The 21,015-nt window shown below is 29.5% G+C and overlaps 2 protein-coding genes across 2 annotated transcripts in view; one reads left to right on the top strand and one right to left on the bottom strand.

Moving 5' to 3' along the window:
• The window catches only part of LOC129972407 (ATP synthase subunit O, mitochondrial-like), a 41,137-nt gene extending 35,286 nt beyond the window's left edge, over window positions 1-5,851 (top strand). The window contains exons 7-9 of the mRNA XM_056086532.1: window positions 1,377-1,489; window positions 4,496-4,582; window positions 5,636-5,851. Coding sequence (XP_055942507.1) covers window positions 1,377-1,489; window positions 4,496-4,582; window positions 5,636-5,749 — 314 coding nt within the window. The 3' untranslated portion in view covers window positions 5,750-5,851. The remainder of the gene's footprint in view (window positions 1-1,376; window positions 1,490-4,495; window positions 4,583-5,635) is intronic.
• A 1,032-nt stretch (window positions 5,852-6,883) lies between these two features.
• On the bottom strand, window positions 6,884-20,768 carry LOC129972468 (uncharacterized). The gene is made up of 3 exons (XM_056086612.1): window positions 20,472-20,768; window positions 10,352-10,569; window positions 6,884-8,330 (listed from the first exon to the last, which is right to left on the bottom strand). Exons 2-3 carry the CDS (start codon window positions 10,561-10,563, stop codon window positions 7,613-7,615), a joined length of 930 nt encoding a protein of 309 aa, XP_055942587.1. The 5' UTR covers window positions 10,564-10,569; window positions 20,472-20,768; the 3' UTR covers window positions 6,884-7,612.
• Between the last annotated feature and the right edge of the window lie 247 nt (window positions 20,769-21,015).

Here is a 21,015-nt window from a genome sequence, read left to right as displayed (position 1 = left end):
ATATACTATTATTTCAAATAATGTTGAATTATTGCTTCCTTTCCTACCTTTTCACATTCTTTGAAACTATAGGTATTGTTAATCCATTATAACTATTGAATGAGTGCTGTTCACACATTTCCTGTTATATTGCATATATGTACATGGAAAATAAAGGTAATTTATTTCTAGATTTGAATTGCAACTCTGATAAATACATTCTAATTGATCTGTAATAAATACCAATTTTTTAAAAAAATATTAAAAACATTTATTACAACAAATAACATTTGTGGGCAATAAAGTAACATTAAACAAACTTCTTTGTGTCATTGCTATATGACAGAATTCTAACTGTGCTGTATGACAAGAAATTGTATTTATCAAGAAAAGTCTTCTTTTTATATTAAAGAGTTTAGTGTGCATGTGCATACATAAAAAACTTTACATGTATGTATCTTGGTATGACAGAAGTTATATTCATCTTTCTATTTGGAGTTAGAAATAATACTGTGTTCATGTAGGAAAAGAAAACAATGCTTATTTTTTTCTTATGGAAAAGATTAAAATTCATTGAAAAATAAAAATTTTATGAGGATTTAATTTATTTTTAGAGTCGAATAACAATATTCACTTAGATATACTTTTTTACCTGAATGGCTTATGTTAAATATAATCTTCATAAATTTATTAATGGCAGGTAAACCATGTTGATCTGGTAGCTTCAAGATTGTAATGTTAAGGTGCCACCAAAGATCTGCAATTTATATGCAATTACTCCTGTGTGTATGCTTCTTTGTCATGATTAATAATGTGCTCCTTATTTGACTTCTATTTAAAATTTGAGGCTTATATCTACAAATAGTTTCAAAAATAGAAGTTTTTTAGATTCTTCATATTTTAAATATTTTTTTATTTCCTAACAGCCATTTTGGAGTTCAATATCAGAAATCTGGCAAATGTGATTTTAGTTCTATTTTTAATCTGATATTTCAATGTTTAGAAAATTTTCATCTCATTACCTGTTTATAAATATAATATGCATTCATAGTTTGAGTAACTTTTGATGGTATGTAGCTAATACTCTTTAGTTTGCTGATTTATAAGCGTTACAATATACAAGATATTTGCATTACTTTTGTAATCTGGAACTGAATTGTATGTTAGAAATCATTGTCAGAAATTTTGAATTAAGCAGTAGTTATTATAAATTTTTGTTCCAATTATTTTTTTCATAAATTATATGCTCTAAAATATTTATATATAACTCTGCTTAATGACCATTGTAAAAATGGTCTGAAATTTACTCTTATAATATTTCTTTTTATCGTGAAAATGCCATTGTAATATAGTTTAATAATATCAAGATGTTGCTTTAATTCTTGGTTGTGTTTCAGTTGCTATGGCTGAAAATGGACGTTTGAAAGCATTAATGTCAGTTCTTGATTGTTTTAATGGTATTATGAGCAACATTAGAGGTGAAATTGCTTGCCAGATTGTTACTGCTAAAGTAAGTCGTTTTTGCTTTTAAACTTTTTTAATGATTCAGTTTGAGTTTTTTTCTTCTGGTTTGTATAAAAATTCATTCGTTTCTTTGATTTATAAGTATCATTTTCAATTAATACTCGTTTCAGTTAATACAATTATTATCAGGATTATTTTCATTGGATCACATTGAATCTTGTATTCCAAATGATGTATTAGGATTTGTTTTTAGGCAATTTTTATTTTTATATTCTTTTATATGTGTTGAAAAGTATAATAGTAATAAATAAATTAATTAATTGCCATGCTTCTGGAATGCTTAGTTCTTAGTTTTATAAGATTTAAATTAAAATTTCTAAAAAATAGTTAATGTAGGTGGAAATTTACACTTTCCATCCCAGCTTTGACGAATCTCATTTTTTGTTGCATATATAAAAGTCAAATATGAACTGTTAGATCCATGTCTATGCTACTACATCAATGCTTACATTTTTGGATATGTATCCATCTAAATAAACTGATAGTTTGTTAATTTTTAGAAATATTGGAAAAGCTAATAGACCTGTATTGCTAATCTTATAAAAAACTTAATTTTTTTTATCTTAATAATTTTCCCCATTTTTTGATTTTTTTAAAAAAAAATTTTGTTTGCTGTTGTCAAAGCCAGAAAGACGTTATTTGTTCTACAATAGAAGACATTGTGCTAAAACAGAAATAAATATTGAAATTTAAATAATTCATTTAAAATTAATTTTAAAATAGTTTATAAAATCTATGCTTTTAAAGAACAGAAAATATCCTTTACTTAGAAAATATGCAAGTTTGCATATGTGTACATCTATAAATATGTTTTTATTTATTTCTTTTGGCTAAGGTGTTTAAAGAATTTAATTTTTGCAGTTTTGTTTAATTTTATTACGCACCCATTTAAAACTTCTGAAGGTTCATTGTATTACAATAAAATTTTATTTCATAAGTAAGCAGTGGTGAAAAATTTTTTAATTTTGTCCATTTTTAAACTCTGTTTCTTGTAACATAATTGGATGTATAAAGCTATAGACAAAAGGTTACAAAAATGCAAATGCACAATGAGCAGAATGGTATAATGATTTTAAAATAGTATTAGGCTTTTGTCTAAAAAAATTTGAAGTTTAAAGAAATATTTTTCTGAAGAAGCCTTTAAGACTATGTTATGCAAATTATGTAACCACCATTAACCTGGTAATTAGATAGAACTTTAAGGCATCTTGCTAGTAATTAAAAAAAATTTTATGTGCTAATAAGAGTGTTCTTTTTTTAATTATGTTTTTCTACGGACATTTGATAAAATTTAGATCAATGTTAAAAGTGCTATATATATATATATATATATATATATATATATATATATATATATTGTCAGTACCCGCATAATATTGCCCATGGCACAACATCTAAGAGGAAAAATGAGCTTTAGACTTAAGTCTTGCCTCCACACAATATGGCATGGGAATGTCATCAAAAAGATATTTAGAAGTCATCAAAAATAACTACAAAACAATTTTTTATAGCACATATTCAAAAATGTTTAGGGCTAAGCTTTGATAGCCAGTCATTTGGCAGCTTGCGAGGTAGGCAATTTTTTGGTGGCTCTTTGTTTGGGGTTACATGGCTGCCTTTTTTTTATGTTACTGTATGCTACTGTATTTCGATCTTTCCTGTTCATTTGCCTTGATTTTTTCCTGCTGCACATACTTCTTCTGCTTACTTTCATTATTTTCGATTAAGATGTTTTGCATTTATTGACTTTTTTTCTATATTTCTGTTAACTTGCTGCAGCGTTCCTCAGAACCTTTAGATTTGAAACATTCAGCTATTTTGCTAAAATTTGGTGATAAACGTTTTGGGTGAAAATGGCTGTATGAAAGAAATGTATCACATATGAATACCATAGCTCTTGCTATTTGCATTTGCGAAGTTTGAGATTTCCGCTCACGCACGGATAAGTGCAAAGCATAGATACTGCTGCTTTTCGCATGCGCGAATCGTAGTAGGAAAATAATTAAAATCGCAGTTATAAAACTCTGGGGTTTTTTTTGTTGTTGTTTTGCTTTGTTTTTTCAATATGATTTCAACTACTAAAACCTTCCCCAATAAATGCCCTACAAAATGATACAAATATCTCTAAAATTAGTTAAATATTTCTCGAGTTTTTAGGGTTTCAGTATACAAATGCTTTCAGGAGGCTTCATTTTATACTATGTATATATATATATATATATAACAATGCTGAGTTAATCCACTTGACAAATGTAACTGCTCAGGCAATTAACATTCAGTTGCACATTTTCAATGCTGATCTTTTTACTATGTATCGTAACTGCTCTAAAGTTTGACTTCATAATTCTAATAAATGCCTTCATCTCATTCAAAGAAGAAAATGTTTACCTTATGTAAATAACATAAATAAAAATAAAAAGCATCAAGTTACAAAGAGTGAAATTCCACATGTGATCTTTGCAAAAGATATTAGTATAGAAATGTACAAAAATAAAAGGGAAGATGCTACTGATTTTATTTAAAAATTTGTATTGCTTTGTTAATTAAAGCAATTATGTCTTCCACTGGTACATATACTTCATTATAATCTTCTATTGCATTATATTACTATCCATTTCTCTTATTTACTTGTTCATTTTAAAGTATGAATAAGATTATTTGATATTTGAAATTTCCGTAATTTGATGAATGTACCGAGTGTATTTGTTTAATTCATCTTACTTGGAATAAATTTTTGAGATAGGTATTTTAAACAAATTTTACTGGCAATTAAATAAAAAAAAAAAAAATCCCCGTGTCTGTTTATCTTTACGAAGCTTATTTTTTTTATTACTTCAGAAGTTGTTTAGTAAAATTTCATTTTATTTACAAGTCAAGTAAAAAGATATGGAAACAAGATAAATTATGCTTACAATTTTTTGTATTGATGGATATATCAATTGAAGAATTTTTGGTCACTGTGATTTAAGTGTGCTTTCACATTTTATTGCAGCCTCTTGATGCCCCCACATTGGCAGAATTTGAAAAAACTTTGAAATCTTTTGTGAAGAAAAATGAAAAAGTTTTATTACAAACAAAGGTAAGTTGGAATTTTTAAAAAACGATAAAAATTAAAATTTTTAGATTAAAATTCTTTTATTTTATTTCTGTGACTATACAATAAATATTCTGTTATATAAAATGTATCTAAAGCTATTCTTTTTGCAGCGTTTTTTTTTTTTTTTTCAGTTTAAATTTTTTATTATTGAAATTTCTAATATTTCATTAATTTATCATCATGTATTGCATATTAATGTTTTTATATGCCATGGTATTCAGATTGATATAAGTGCAACATATTGATTTGTTTACTCCTTATTACAATTAGAGAAATTTACCAATTCTAACTTTACTTTTAATACCTCTACTAATTACTTTTTTATACCTCTTTTTTGTCTTAGTAAATTTGTGGTCTTTGTATGTAAATCTTGGGTCGAGGCAGGGGCTATTAAGCACTTTTTTTATTCTTTAGAATTTCATGGATATAATCCAATTTTTAATTTTTGTCAAAATTTCTTTATCGAAGCCATGGTGTGAACAAACTGAGGAATTGAGTAGGGAATCAGAAAAGGTGAAAGAAAGCATGAGAAAGAATCTCAAACTTATATTGTTTTAGAAAGGATTTGCAAGTCTCAGCACTTACTGTCTGTAATTCAGCAACTGTTTACTCAAAATTATGAAATGTTATATGTATTCATGATATTTTAATCTGAAGAATATGTAACCAAGCATACTTTTTTTTAATTGAATATTTATAAATTTAAATATGTGGATGAGCCTTTACTTGAAAGAATACTTCATACACTGAAAGAAAATATGCTCTTACAGTGAAAAGCATTTACAGTTTTGTTATTAATAATTAGCTTTAAAATAATGAGCTGTGAAAAGCATTTACAGTTTTGTTAATAATTAGCTTTAAAATAATGAACAGTGTCTGGATGCCTTTTTTAATGGACTTGCAGCATGTAAGCAAAGGTAATAATTACATTGCAACTGCAACTATAAAGTAAAGTTAACTTTGAAATTTTCACATATAAGAAAATATGTTTTCTTATATAGTTATAAACACTTAATAAATCTTATTCTTTTTTAGGTTGATCCTTCCATCATTGGTGGTGCTATTGTTACTATAGGAGACAAATATGTGGATATGTCCATTGCTTCGAAAATCAAAGCCTACAATTCTGTGTTGAGAGAAATAGTTTAATAGGATTTTTGTGTAGTATTGGAATGCTATATATATGTAATAGTTAACAGCAGGAAATATTAAGCACTTATTCATATGAGTGAATAAATTTATTATAATTGATTGATGTTTTGTTTTATCTAACAAAAATAAATGTAATTTTTTTTTCCCTCTCTTTATATCTACATATGAAAATGACAAGAGTACTTAACTATAAGTATATTCTACTTGCTAACTTTTTCTGATTCATAATATTATTATATGTTTGTTAAAAAAAAAAAAAAATTGGAAATACATGTTAACTTTAAACCTGCACATCTGTAATAGTGGATTAAATATTTTCATAGTTTTATTCTTTTGTATTCAGATCACATTGCTATCTAGGTCACATAAAACTCTCCATTGCTCAAATGAAATTGGAAAATGTATAGAAAAGCATGTTACTCTGTTGATGACATCTTAAAAGGAGTCGTGTGTTTCAATTTGGTTTATCATTGAATTTTCAGGAAACTCATACCTTTTCATTTCCATGCAAATAATTTGGTATATGCTATATTTATGTATTATATGTTGTAAGAAATTAATTCAGACTACTTTGGAACTCACAGTGAGTCTCGTGACTCTATTCATTTTATGACTAAAGTTGACCGGTGATCCCTGGAAGTATTTCTATTCTTTGTGTTTTCATTTATTTTGTTTTTAAATTGATGAAATCTGTTTCCAATCACTATAAATTTTAAGACATAATTCAATAAGAACTCTTTGTTTATAGCAAAGATTATACTTCCATTCAAATTAAATGCATAAATGTTAGATGAAGATTAAATAATTAGATGCATTTAAAAAAATTAGGACAAATACATGATTTAACACGCATGAAATATTTAGTAACACTTTAATAAATTTTATTGATTTCTTGACAATAAAAGTGCTGTAATTGCACTTAAATGGGATGTTTTTAAACTTTAATTAGAAGAAATTTTAAAATATCTTTGTGTAGTTGAAGAAAATCCAAAATACATTGTTTGAGCAGTCTACTGGAATGATTATAACGAAAAATTTGCATTTCTTTTCTTAAAAAAATAAAACACATTTTATAAAAAGATGCTTTATTGGAAAATTGTTTATTCATTTATAAATCTAATATGAATTGGACACAATACTTGCAACTTCTGTTGACTTTTAAATTCGTGTAGATGATGAATGTTATATTCAGCCAGAAATTCTTCTGACATAACTTAGTGATTGTTAAATAAAAATCCATGACATTAATTTCTCTCAAATATAAAAATGATATAAAAAAGATTTAAACGCAAACTTTTTTTCAGTTTCATAATTTTTTTTTTTTTTTTTTTCCTGTATGCCTGCATACTGCAACCATTGATTGCTATAATATTTTGCCTAAACTTCTGAGACCTTATGGAAGTTTACAGAAGTGTAAAGTTCCCTTGTAGAATGTAACAAAATAATCAAACACATTTATTGATGAGATGATGATCATATATACAGTTTCATTTCTCATTTCCAGATTTGGGTTCATAGACAACAGAATTCCCTGCAAATAGTATAATAACTTGATATCTTTTATGCCTTTCTAACTGAATTATTGTGAGACCTTTTTTTATTACTGTTACTCTACTTAGACTTAAATTGAGCAACCGAATGGAAAGTATTGAACTATAACTGAAATTGCAAGGTTTAACATCTTTCTCATTAATATTTTTAATTTAGGATAATATCTGGGTTTTATATATATATATATATATATATATATATATATATATAATCGTTACATTTATTCTAGGAACGTCCTGGAGAATATTAATAATTTCAATTCTTTTTATATAAGGTGCATGAAGAAACTTTCATGTTAAATAATATAAATCAAGGTCTGAAAGTAAATTTTTCTCCAACTGGAATGGGTTTCTTATACTTTTCTTCGGTGAAGGATTCAGGCACATTATATGGTCGACGTTCTTCTTGAGATGATACGTATCTGTAGTCGTAAGTTTTTTCTCTGTACTTCTGATTGTGGGATTCTGGAATATTATTGTAGGTTCTTCGCCCGCGAAATTTTAAGGGAAATTTTCTTCTCGGCTTATCCGAATAAACGTTGTATGGTCTCTGAAATATGGAAGGGTTCTTAATGCTAAAAGATGAATCTAAATCGCCGAAATTGTTCATTCCTCTCGCACCGCGGATCAATCCACTGCCACCCAAGCCGAAAGGGTTCATGCTTCCTGCACCTAATTGAATGTTCGAAGAGCCAATATCGTTCAGTCTGATGACAGATGGGGCACTCCCTGAAACCAGCGAATTCAAAGCATTTCCAGAGCTTTGTCCTCCCAACACTATGATGCGAGGGGACTCGCCATTGGTGCTCCCACCCAATCCAGATGCCAGACTGACCACGTTGCTGTCACTCGCTTTCATGGAAGACAAGTTGATGACATTAGGAATACTAATGCCTGGCATCGCATAGCCGTACGACGAGGACCCCGTGAAGTCGATGGGTGGCGCTCCACTTCCGAGAATTTGGGATATCCCCTTATTGTCTCCCTTGTTACCATCTAGAACCATTGTTTTCCCTCCTCCTGCTATTCTGGAAACGGAATAACATTTTGGTTAGTTCCATTAGATAGTTGCTTGAAGTAGTCCCTCGGTAATTTGACAAATATCATTGAAAATCTTTTAATAGGAAAATCCCATATTTATTGCTCAAAATCTGAGCAAATCCTTCAACACAAGTTATTGTACAATATCTTCACGATGGTGCTCGATATTCTAAATGACTTGCAATATCGTGAAGATATTGTTACAAAACATTGTTGAACATTTTGTTACATCACACCAAGATAACGTTCAGTGTCTTCCATTCACCTTTCTGAAAATGCCGAATTATAGAGGGACTACCACAGCGTCTTTTACAAAACTAAACTTATTTAAATACTTCGTTTCATTAATTCAAATTTTGAGTCTTAAAAATTGCACGCATCTTTTAAGCATAAACGAAGAAATAGGATAAATGATTGTTAAATAATTTAATAATACTAAACTAATAAAGTTAAATTTTAAAAAAGTGGTGTAAAATATGAAATAAATCAGCGAGAGCAATCATATGAAAGAATTTAAAGATAAAATTGAAAATAGATTATATAAAAGAAATATTAAAATCATTATAACATTCCCTTTCTTTTGTTCATTGGCTGAGGTGTCACGCTGACTATAAACCCTATCGCTTGGCGTATAACGAGCTCAGCCAATAAAAAAAATTTCTCTAAAAAAAAACCTTCATCGTTTTTATCTTTTTTAGGTTACTTTGGAAGAATATTACGCAATTCCCAAGGCACTGGTCAAATACAATGAGTTTAAGTCATCCAAAAAACAGGGAAATTTGTAAATTTCCTTGAAAAAAAAAAAACTCGAAAAAATACAAGAAATTTTAATTCCTTAAATCTTTTTCATCTAAAAAATGCTGATCTCTTGAACATTGCAGAAATAAAAGATTGTAGATATAGCACCAAAAATGGAACAGCTGTGTAATCGCGAAAAACTTACACCACTTTTCTACTCGCCTTCCCCCCCCCCCCCTTTTTTTTTTCTAATAATCGTATTTTAGATCTAAGTACTTGTGAACTACACATAATTTATTGAGCATTTCAGTATGAACATATATCTACTGAATGGAAAGCAGATGTTATTCTAAGAGCAATATATAGAATATTTAAAAGACAGTCCGTCTGGACGTGTTGATTTCCTGAAGTTATTGATTCTTCTGAATTTTCATTGAAGTTTTGTCCTTTTCACTGCGTAGAAAATAGCGAAAATTCTCTAAATGTTTTCGACTACGTAAAGAATTACATAGTTTTCAATTTGAAAAAAAAAAAAAAAAAAAAACTTTTTTTTTGGGGGGGGATCTGTTACGAGTGATATAAATGTTTGACAGGATAAATTGATTTTAAAATTAACTTTTCTTATATTGCTAATATTTATCAGCCTTTCTTTAAAAAATTCAATTTTGAACCAACCAACCAACCAATTTTCTTAGATGAAAAAATTTTAATTTTATTAAACAGTTAATGAGAAATATCAAAAGAAGCAAAAACATTAGACACTTATTTTTGATACAGTTTGATAACCCTAAAAAAATCTAAGGTTGAGAAAAAATACCGATATTGGAATAATGACTACGAGTTACTTGATTACCAGTGAAACTACTGAAACTTGGAAAAAAAAAGTAGAAAATGAGTTGACTCCCACTTTTAGGAAAAGTATAGTATTTGCTTTCTCAACTGCTATCGTCCATGAACAGCTAGCTCATCGGTGGCCAGATGTCCGTGCTAAAACGGAAATATCTGCCACCGAATTCGGGTATTATTCCAGAATCTCCCAAATGATATTTGGAGACAGAATTGATTCTTTAGTTTCATTTTGGACAAAAGCATGGCGTCACGATATTCGAACGTAAAATTTTCTGTATATTATGGTCTTTAAACATGATCGTCTCGTATCTCCGAACTTCAAATAGTATATATTTCTATATCTTTCGTTATTAACGAAGATGTCGATGTATCGGAGTATTATCACGCTGTCTGAATTGGCAGCCAATTGAAATGTACTTACGGGATTCTGATGACTTCGTTTTGTGCTATAGGAATGGGTATTGGCACAGGGATGGGCAGGATGGTCGGCCTCTTGCCAAGAGCTCTTGCAAATGCCACCGCCGTCAGGAATTTTTTCAGATGTAAGTAGTGAAGCATGTGAGAATCTACGTGTATGTTGGTCAGCAACAGCAGCGTAATGATCCATCTTGGAATCCAGATCAGGAGTCTCATTTCGTTCTGTCGGGGCAGAAAATGAGTAATATGTTACTACAAATGCAATTATTCACCGTGACTGCCCGTTGTGGAAGAATCTTAATTGTTAGTAATAGTCTACACAAAAATCGGGAGTATTTTGAGATTTTTTTTAAAACAAAATTTGTGAAAAAAAGTTTGGTAGAAAGTTGTTATAAATAAAGTTAAATTGAAGAAAAAAAATCATCTGGTATGTTTGGATGTTGTGGTTCATCTTATGTTGCTAGAAAAAAATTTTAATCAAATGCTAGAGTATCTTTTAAAAATGCACTAATGTCGTTTCGAAATTTTTATTCATATAGGGGTTAGTTAAAATCTTTTTAACCCCTTTAAAATCAAAACAGCCTCTAATACAGTCAAGGAAGTAACGAGCACTTATAGTAAAGTGACTATTCTGATTTTATTGAGACAGGTTGCTGTACCCCCAGCGGCTAAATAAAAGATAACCTGAAAAATAAAAAAGTTCGATCAAAAAGCTCAATTAGAAAAATGTACAGTCATCAACAAAAAAAATATGGATCACCTCTGTAGCTTTGTTATTTATTATCGCAATTTGGAGTCGATGGAAATGATTCAAGGGGACAGATTTATTGAAATAGACAAGCTGATTAATCGAATTAATTAATATAGTTAATTAACGCCTATCTCGAAATGTTTCCATTACGGCTATCTTTTAACTTTACTGATTTGTCGTAGTAAAATTAACCTTCTCAATAAAATTTTATGGAATATTAATGATAATATTTTTTATGAATTTTTAAATATGGGAGAAAAATGAATTATAACATAATAAAATTTTTACATTAAAGCAAAGCTGACATACTAAAATGTCGAAATTCAAAAAAGTTGTGCGCATACCCCAAATAGTTTTTGAAATATTCACGAAAATTGTAAAATTTCCACAGTAGATTTGCAATGCCGTTTTTGAAGGATTGTACATTAAATTTATTTGTATTTATTGATCTAATTTTTATAAAACATCAGCTCAAGTGTCGTCCTCGGCATCTGACCGCGGTTCAAAGTTACGAGGTCCGTCCCAAAATATCCCTAGCGTTGCTTTAAAACGGCACGTTCATATAAACAAAATTAAACTAAACTAGCCCCCTCACCGGCGTGAAATTCAGAATTTCATCGGTAAAAATCACAGTTTCCGATGGGGGAAGTGGCGAACTGGAAATGAAAGATGCTAATAATTTAAAACCTATTTTAATTCCAAATTCGATTTTTTCCCCCCGAATTTGACGGCCCAGTGAACAAGGTTAAGTCTTTAGAACGTCCAACATGCCATTTTGTTGTCGCCAATTCAACCTGCAATAATCAACATAGCGAGAAGGTGAAATAAAGATTGCGTCTTGCTGATTGTTGTGAGTCGGTTGGCTGTTCTCTGGCGGAATCCAGTCTAAAAACTGACTTTACCACCAGGCCACCGCAGCCAAGGGAATGGTTAGAGCCAATCTATTAAAAGCAAATGGAGTTGCTGTCACTTGCAATATAGTCTCTCCAAGAAGAATCGCTTTGTTGTTGTTAAATGATATGATTTCAACATAAACCAAATGGTTAAGTAAAATGTGTAAATGGAAATTTAAAATTTCTGCCTTTTAAGATTTATTTTACTATGCTTCAGCAATGTTCCGTTACATTTCCCATTATACAAAATTCAAGAGATAAAACGCTAATTAGTTTTTAAAAAGGGTATACGTAAGATGTCATATTTTTTATCACTGACTTTCTTTTCTGTCAATCATCAAAAATCAATTTACAAAAATTATTAATGCATTCAGAGGAGAAAAAGACAATAATTCCCATTACTGCTTGGAGAGTTTCCAACTTTCCGTTTCCTTGAGAACATCAAATTCTGAAAAAAGTTTTAAATTCACTTAAAACAGGTTCGAATGTTCCAGGTCGTTATTCTACGATGAGAAGAAAGAGAGGGCAAAACAAAGTGAATTGTTTTGTGGATTGAAGGTGAATTGAAGTAATTCTTGTTTCAGTGATTGCTTCATTCAGTAGGGATTTCCGTCTTCATTGTATCTATATTTCACCCTGAACAAAATTTTAAATTAAAAAAAGATGTCTTGTGCTGCTTTCTGACCATTACAAGGAAAAGAAGTGCTGCAAATTGGAGGTAAAAAAAAAAAAAATTCCTTTTAAAATTTGATATGTCGATGGATATATAACTAGAGATCAGCAATTTTCGGGAAATGATGAAATATCCTCTGTTTTCTTGTTAAATGTGTGGGGGCTTTTTCCAGCGCCTATAAATTAATTGCAAATATATAATTATATAATTAATAATTAATTTATATAATTAATATAAAAGGTAGTCTGATACATTTACTCCTTAATGTTTAATCAATAAAATTATATATGAGACACTGGATTTGTGAAATACAACAAGGAATCTTTCCAGGAGCTTACTTTTCAGTTAAAAAAGTTATTTAGTGTACGAAATATTAGCTTTGACGCAAAATATTCGGTATTTGTATCTGGAGACAAATTTCAGATGTATCATTTCTTTGCGTGTTTTTTTAAATATTTGTTTATTAAAAACCCTTTTTTCCGATATTTACAAAAAATGTATTCAAACATTGTAACAGATACTAGTTAAAAAAAATTATTTTTGCATCCTAACTTAAGTGATTTATGCACTAATATTTGATCCATAATTTTTTTCGCTGGTCACTGGCCTCGGCCCATATAGATGTAATGTTTGGGTATCCCTACAACATATGGGAACATGCGATGAAATATCGAGGACTTTTGAGATTTCGTTTATAATGATATAAATTAGGTTTATATAAATAAAACTTAGCTTAAAATTTTTTCATAGAAAAATGCTTAACTTACTGGACTATAACCTCGTATTGATTTCCAGTATAATTTGGATTAATCTAAAATATTTATGTTTTTTTATTCATGTTTTATCTCTGGTTTTTTATGGCATGTGTCTCTAAAGCATCACAAATTGCAAAGCGGATGTAATACTTTGTAATTGAAAAGCGGATGTAATACAAGTGTTCATGATTAAATTTAACTAAAAAGTTTTAAAAACCCCACTTTCATTCGCACACAAAACATCAGGCTTTTCTTTATTTTAATTATTAGGTGCCATGAGCAATCAGCTGGTACGCCGGTTTAATAGTTACTAAAAATTTAAAAAATTCAATAAAATATTTTACATAAGTTGATCTTTATGGCTTTATATATATATATATATATATATATATATATATATATATATATATATATATATATATATATATATATATATATATATATATATATATATATTAAAATCTAATTTAAATTTAATTAATTTCCTAATTTTTGCTCAATTCAACACATATTTACTTCATCTAAAATATTCTCTTATTCCCTGATCCCATTCCATTTTTTCTATTTAATTAATTCAACATAAGTTCTAAAATGGCTACATCGGCTAAAAGCCGACAAGTTTTCACACTACGAGTGAAGGGATAAAACATTGCTGACTTAAACAAATTCTTCTAAAAGATTGAAATGATTCCCTCGCCTGTGTGGTCGACGAGTGTCAGAAATCCCTATTAAAATCTCACAGTATATATTCATAGGGATAAAATTTTCATTAACTTTTCCTCATTTTGCTCTATGTTGTTCTCGTCGCTTCTGCTTGTTCAAAATATCATGCCTCCCGGGATGGAAATAAAACGAAGTTAAAAATTCAAAGTGTCTTCTTTGACTTCGGCCATGATTCTGCTTCAAAAATTCTGTTTAGATATATAATATATGTGTGTGTGTGTGCTTTTACCTTGTTTTCCATCTATATACATCCAATAAGTAACCGCTATACTCACTGCTAGGCTCGCTTTAACTATTCCATATGTTAGTACCAAAAGAAAATCTTATACACTTTTATGCAGTACAATTTTTATATTACAGTTTTTTATTCCTAAGAAGCTTTAAGAACCTCAGCCGTAATTACTCACCTAAAGATTTCGGATAAAGGCCATTTCCAATTCCGAATTCGGCACATACATATAAAGATTGCTTGGAGCTAATAACGTACTACTGACCGCTGATAAAATATATTTCTTTGTTCATACTGGCTTTTTAGTGATTATTAATGTTACTTTGAAAGATTAATAATGCCAAGAAAAGACAACCTAAAAACTATTCTACCTCGGATGATTTAATATTAGTTGTAATGACACATTTAAACTCGAAATATAAACTCCGACTAAAAAAATTCCAGCAATTACAAATTCAAATAATGCGCAAGTAACAAACATGAAGACAAAAACGTCTGATGAAAGAGCAACTTTAATATTGCGAGCGAGTGATTTGGTCAAGAACAAAAAAATGGAACTTATACATATTTGAAGAAAGTGCATCTTCGTTCCATTTCAATGCACAAAATATCTAGAATCGGTCTGTATATATATATAAAATGTCACGCACGATGTTTAGTAACGCTTTTTGTTTATTTATGCATGGTTTAACGATTTTCTGGCGAAAATATTTCCCTCTCCAAGAAAGCGATTGTTTCACGAAATGTAATGGGCAGGAACCGTCACACTCGGCGTACTGCGCTTGTTCGTGAAATGATTCGTTCTTAAATTGGTACAAATAAAAGAGGAGAAACTGTGTATTTTGGCCGTCTACAGGACAGACTGTTATAGCGATTAAATTTGGCACAGATATTTATTTGGTGGTGGTGTGGGGGGGAGGTGCACTTCGAAAAGGTTTTCGTTAATTAAAAATGAAGTGAAATTTTAACATTTTGCCTCTATAACTTCATAGATATACAAAAATTATTTTTATACCAGTTTAAATTTTTTAAAAATCTTTTCAGTTATAACAATTTTGTTATTATTCAGTTTTGCTTCTTTTTTTTCCAGATTTTAATTAATTTTTTAAAATCGATTTTACCGCAATATATTTCATTGATGTAACAAAACTGAAATCGTTTAAATTGTTGCTACAAGTATTTCATCTTGCATTCTGCTTCTTGTATTGCTGATGATCAAGACATGATGTTTAATTTATCTTCCCCTATTGAGTAGCTTCTTTTTAAAATATAGTTCAATAAAATTTTTGAAATATTTTTGTGCTCACAATTAAAATTTAGCTTCAAAAGTAAGCAATCTTTTTATTAAGTAATATTCCTAGATATTGAGTAAATTATGAAACGTATTATGTAACGCACACAAATCGTCCTAACATTTTTCATGTACTACTTCATATTTTTTAAGAACATGCGTAGAATCAGCAAGAAAATTATCAGATTAGTTGAAGTTCCCATTTTAAATTAAATTTCAAACATTAGGTGAAATGACAGAAAATCAGGATTAATTGATCGATGATAGCACAATCAACAGATGGATATAAAGCTTCTGAAATAATATGCATTAGCATTCCTATCAACATTTGATGTTTAGAAATGATTTCCTGAGGATATCATTAAAACTAAGTTAAGCATAATAGATTTATAAAATTTTTTTAGTAACCATTTATCATGGCGAACCAGCTGGTCGCAGAAAGCATCTAGTTGTTAAATAAGTTTACCGAAGCAGGTTTTTCCTCCTTTTCATCACATTAGGCGAGTTGAGAATTTAGAGAGAGATATATCGTAAAAGGTTGGATTTGAATGATATAAAAGAGAAATTTGTGGTCCCAATTTTATTTCGTGATGTGCAGTGGCGGATTTCCTAACGCGGATTTCCGATTGTGGTGCTTATGGCTGCTTCACTGAGTAGGACTCAGTCAAGCAGCCATAACGATCAGAAATTGAAAAAACATCTGCAGAGTATAATGTAAAATCGCCGAAAATAAGAAAGTCTCTCCGGTTTCTGTTCTTAAATCTTGTACCAAGAAAATACTTTTTAGTGGGCCTCTAAATAATAATAATAATAATAAAAAATCAATTTCCTGAAACGCATAATGTGAAAGACTTTTCTCCCCTTTTTAATGCAAAATATCCAATTACTGAATCGATAATTTTAAGAAAGCATACCGAATAGTTCAAAGGAAAGGGTGTGGATAAAAAGCGGATGTGAATGAAAATGTAGTAACGGCTTGAAAAGAAAAGTTGCTCTACCTGACTAAAGTATTCTCCTAATTCTTTGCTATAGAAATGAAAATTGCTTTGGTGGTGAAAAAAAGCAAAATGGGGATAAAACAGCGTTCACACGAGGCCAACTGTTGCGCGCCAATGAAAGACCACTCCTACTTCAAGAAGATCACGTGATTCTAATCTGCAAATAGTTGTTCTGATGCCATTGGCAGATGATTCCGAATCATTTGCCTTTGTCCCATTGCGGTCACTTGGTCTCAATGAGGTAGGCGTGGCCTTCTATTGCGTGCAACAATTGGCTTCGTGTGAATGTTGCTTTACGGTTTTGCTTCCGGTAAATACTCATGGAACTGACAAACTGTTTATGACCGGAAAGACAGCGAAGCAGCGGTATTTTAAAAAAGTAAAGATCTTGTCAACAAATACGCAACAAATAAGGAAATCCAACTTAATTTGAAGATTTATTTGCATCTGTAGATAAGTGAAGATACGATAGAGAAAAATTCTACTTTTATCGATCAAAATCTCGCACATCATCCAATTTACCATTTTAAGAAAATACGTCAAAATCGTGTTCTTCCCAGCACTAGTGTCTTTCAGCCACAAGACTTTGGTGCCAACCGTTCTGTGTTGCTTATGAGAAAAATTATAACATCGTTGGGCGAAAATGCGGAGAAAAGTTGCAAGGGGGAACCAATAAATAGCTGATGCATAAATCAGTAATGAAATTAAAATTTTTATTTTTCTGAAGCTTTACAGGGATTGGAAACTGTGGAAACATACTTAATGTAGCAGAATGTAAAATTATTTAACGCAGTATTTTGTTCTCTCCATAAAGTCGAAAAATTACTTTTTCGAATCAGGAATCAAAGAACTTATCAAACTTTACTCAGTTCAATTGTATTGGATTATAAAATTTATATATTCATGAAATTTCGAATGGTGCTAGACGAAGATTTTCTTTTCTTTCTTATATTTCGTCAAGAATGTTTCTCATAATTTTTGTTAAATAGATACGATAAAAACCATTTTTTAAAATAATAATAGTAGAGTATTATAAGTGAATAATAAGGGGAATAATAATATACTTCTTATAATATACATCTGCGATATAAATACTGAGCACAAAGTTTCATTTGACACTATTAGTACCATCTTGGTAATTTTTTATGAATATAGATTTAGAAAGATGGAGATAAACCACATACTGTTATATAAACATCGATTTCGCAAATATACAGATAGGCAAACGGCCTGGTTTTCGGAGATTTCATCTAAAATTTGATTCAAATCAGTAATAATAAATCTAATTAAAATCTAAATGTTTTTGAGATCACATAATAATGTTTTTGTCTTTCGATAGATGAATTTTGTCCAAAACTGGACTGCAAGTTTGGTAAAAAGGCTTCATACAAGTAATTCTAAACTTATTAGAATTATTGTGTTCATAGACTAATAAATATAATTCCATTAATTTCTTTTACTTTTAATGCTCAGGAAGAAGCAAGAAGATTTCTCAAACTCTTACAGTGGATTTTTTTTTTTTTTTGACGACCACAACATTTTCTCTTCGTACCCTTGGTATACAAGTAAATAAAAAGCACCATTAATTTGAAATCAAATCCTGAAAAATACGATTTTAATACTAACTAATAAGGCAACCGTTTCCTTTATTTTATTTATTCTATCTTCAAGATCATACCCTCTTTTAATTTTAACTGCTAAAAAAATTAACTGCTTATTGGTCATTCAAGTACAAAAGAACAATGTTCCGTTATTTACTTTTAAACTAACGATTGATATCAAGTACGAATTATTTCGACATAAAATAATTAAAAAAAAACCAGATGATTTGATAATACAACTAACATACGAAACCGGATTGTTTTCATTATTATTCTTGGTGAGTTATAAAAACATTTTTTTTATATATTAAAAGAGCATCAGACTTCAAGAAGAGTGTCAAAACAACTTGGATAGAACTCGACTTTAAGGAAATTGTGAAAAATCATACATTTAAATGACATAAGCTATTTTCATTAAAGAGGTCTAGGACACAAAAATCGTCAAAAAAAATAATAATAATAAATAAATAAAATAAAAATAAAAAAATAAATAAAAAATTGTAAAATTTTCTGTTTTTTATCCGCTTAAAATGACGTTTGAATCATGCTTCTATCTACCAGAGATATACATTTTTTTGTGATGTGTTGTTTTCAAAATCTAGTACTCAGACAATTGTTATCATGATCTACGTATACAAGTAAACAATGAAAAGAAATGGGGCGTAACACTTGCTGGAAAAAAGTCCGGAAGCCTGAATGATAAAATATTACCACATATTCCCGCAAACTCCATAGTTATAAACAAAAACAATGTCAAAGGGATAAAGAGGGATGTTTATGCGATTCTGCATCACTGCAGGTCCATAGACTCTATGACTAAATATGCAACATGCCTGAATCCTGGTGTTTCTTTAATCGAACCCTGAAGCAGAAAAAAAAAAAAAAACCCACTATTCATAAGACAGTCATTAAAACTCTGCGAGATGCTGTCGCCAAAATGATGTTTATTATTCAAAGGTTAGCTTCAGATAGTCTGTCGGAAAGGAGTTCAAACTTAAGACGCGTTTTTCTCCATGGTACATTTTTTTCCAAAATTTCTTGTATTCAGATTAAAGAGTAAAATTTGGAACATATCTTTTTTAAGCATTTCATTTTAATTCTGATTCAGCAAATTTGAAAAAAATATTACTTTTAAAAATAGGACTTTCTAAAAAAAGTATTAGAATTTTTAGAAATTTTCATTCAAATATATTTTATTTTTTATTGAATAATTATGTTTTAAATTACTGAATCAAAATTAAAACTCATATATTTGTGTTTATTTTTTTTTAAATTGAAAATTTATCAAGAATATTTTGAGTTTTAGAGATTTAAAATCAAATCACGTCGATTTTTCTTTAAAAAATTAAATTTAAAGTGAAAAAGTCTTTAACATTTTAATGTTGTAATTTTTTTTATTAGTTATATGGTTAATCAGTACAAAAAATTTCAAAATTCTAAATTAATTAATATTATTTTTATAAATGTGCCCCGGAACCTCTTAACAATGGAAAATATGGCGCTCTTATGAAATCGGAAAATCCAGATGATACTGATTCATTTTCAGCATTTAGCAATTGCTTTTAACTTTTTGAAATGCTCTTTGTTTAATGAGTCGAATACAAAATATTAAAACTTAAAATTATAATTAAGAATTTTAGAGAAGTTGTGGCTTGAAATATTTATTATGAACTTTTTTAATATTACAAATATCATACAAAAATAATATTTTCCAAAATCAAATTTATTGTTCGTCCACAGAGTTAACAAAAGTACCGAAAAATTAATTAAATGATATGTAAAACTAAAAATCTAGCATGGAATAAATTTTGAAATAGCATGGTTTTCGTTTTTAAATGCTCTTACTCTTCTTTTAATAGATTTAACTTAATTATTATCTGTCAGGTGAGTTGTATATCAACGTAGTTTCTTTTCAACAGCTAATCTCCATTCTTTGGCTTAGGATTGCTATCAAATATTTTAGCAGTTTATAAAAAATTAATTTAATGCCTACGAAATTTTTAATGGAATAAATATAACTATTTCGGATAAAAATTCTTCTTTGTGATTATCGAAAACTGAAAATTCATCATGTTTTCCCAGAATAAACTTTTACTTTCCTTGACTATCACAGATTGTTATTGACAGTAGGGAGATCGAAGAGTTTGAGACAATATTTTATCTTTGGCACTTTTAATGAACCGATAGAAAAATATATAAACCATACTCACTAATTTGAGACCGAAGTAATCCTCGTTTTTAAGAAATCTCTTAGTGCAGCAATACTTTCGAAAAGTCTTTCACGGACATCTTGCTCTCCTGCATTCCCCGCCGAAGACAAATGATCCACAAATGTCGTCGAACTTTTTTTCCGTCATCTATTGGGAGAGCCGCAATCTAATGAAGGTCATAAGAAAGACGAAACAACCGTTAATGCAACTCCAAAGTTAAAAATACTATTTTTATTCTTCAAATGCGAGAATTCGTGTTAATAAAATGTCCGATGACCCATTTTGTTCGATGCGCATCGCAGACTAATCAGTGCACCGATCCGTCTCGAAATGAAAGGGTGGGAGTCTTTTTCAAGCCCTCGAGGAACTGAGGGCCGGATGATGATGTAGGCAACATACTTGAGCGCCCTGAGATAGAGTACGTCGTCGCCCCATTAAAATACTCAAGAAGGACTTCGAATGCCTGTGGGTCAAACGAAGATATTAAACTCGCAAAATAATTGAGAGGGATAAAAGGCCTATTTACCTATTATAAAAGACGGAA

This window comes from Argiope bruennichi, chromosome 6, assembly GCF_947563725.1.
Source record: "Argiope bruennichi chromosome 6, qqArgBrue1.1, whole genome shotgun sequence".
Taxonomy (NCBI): domain Eukaryota; kingdom Metazoa; phylum Arthropoda; class Arachnida; order Araneae; family Araneidae; genus Argiope; species Argiope bruennichi.
This window is presented reverse-complemented; position numbering and strand designations above follow the sequence as displayed.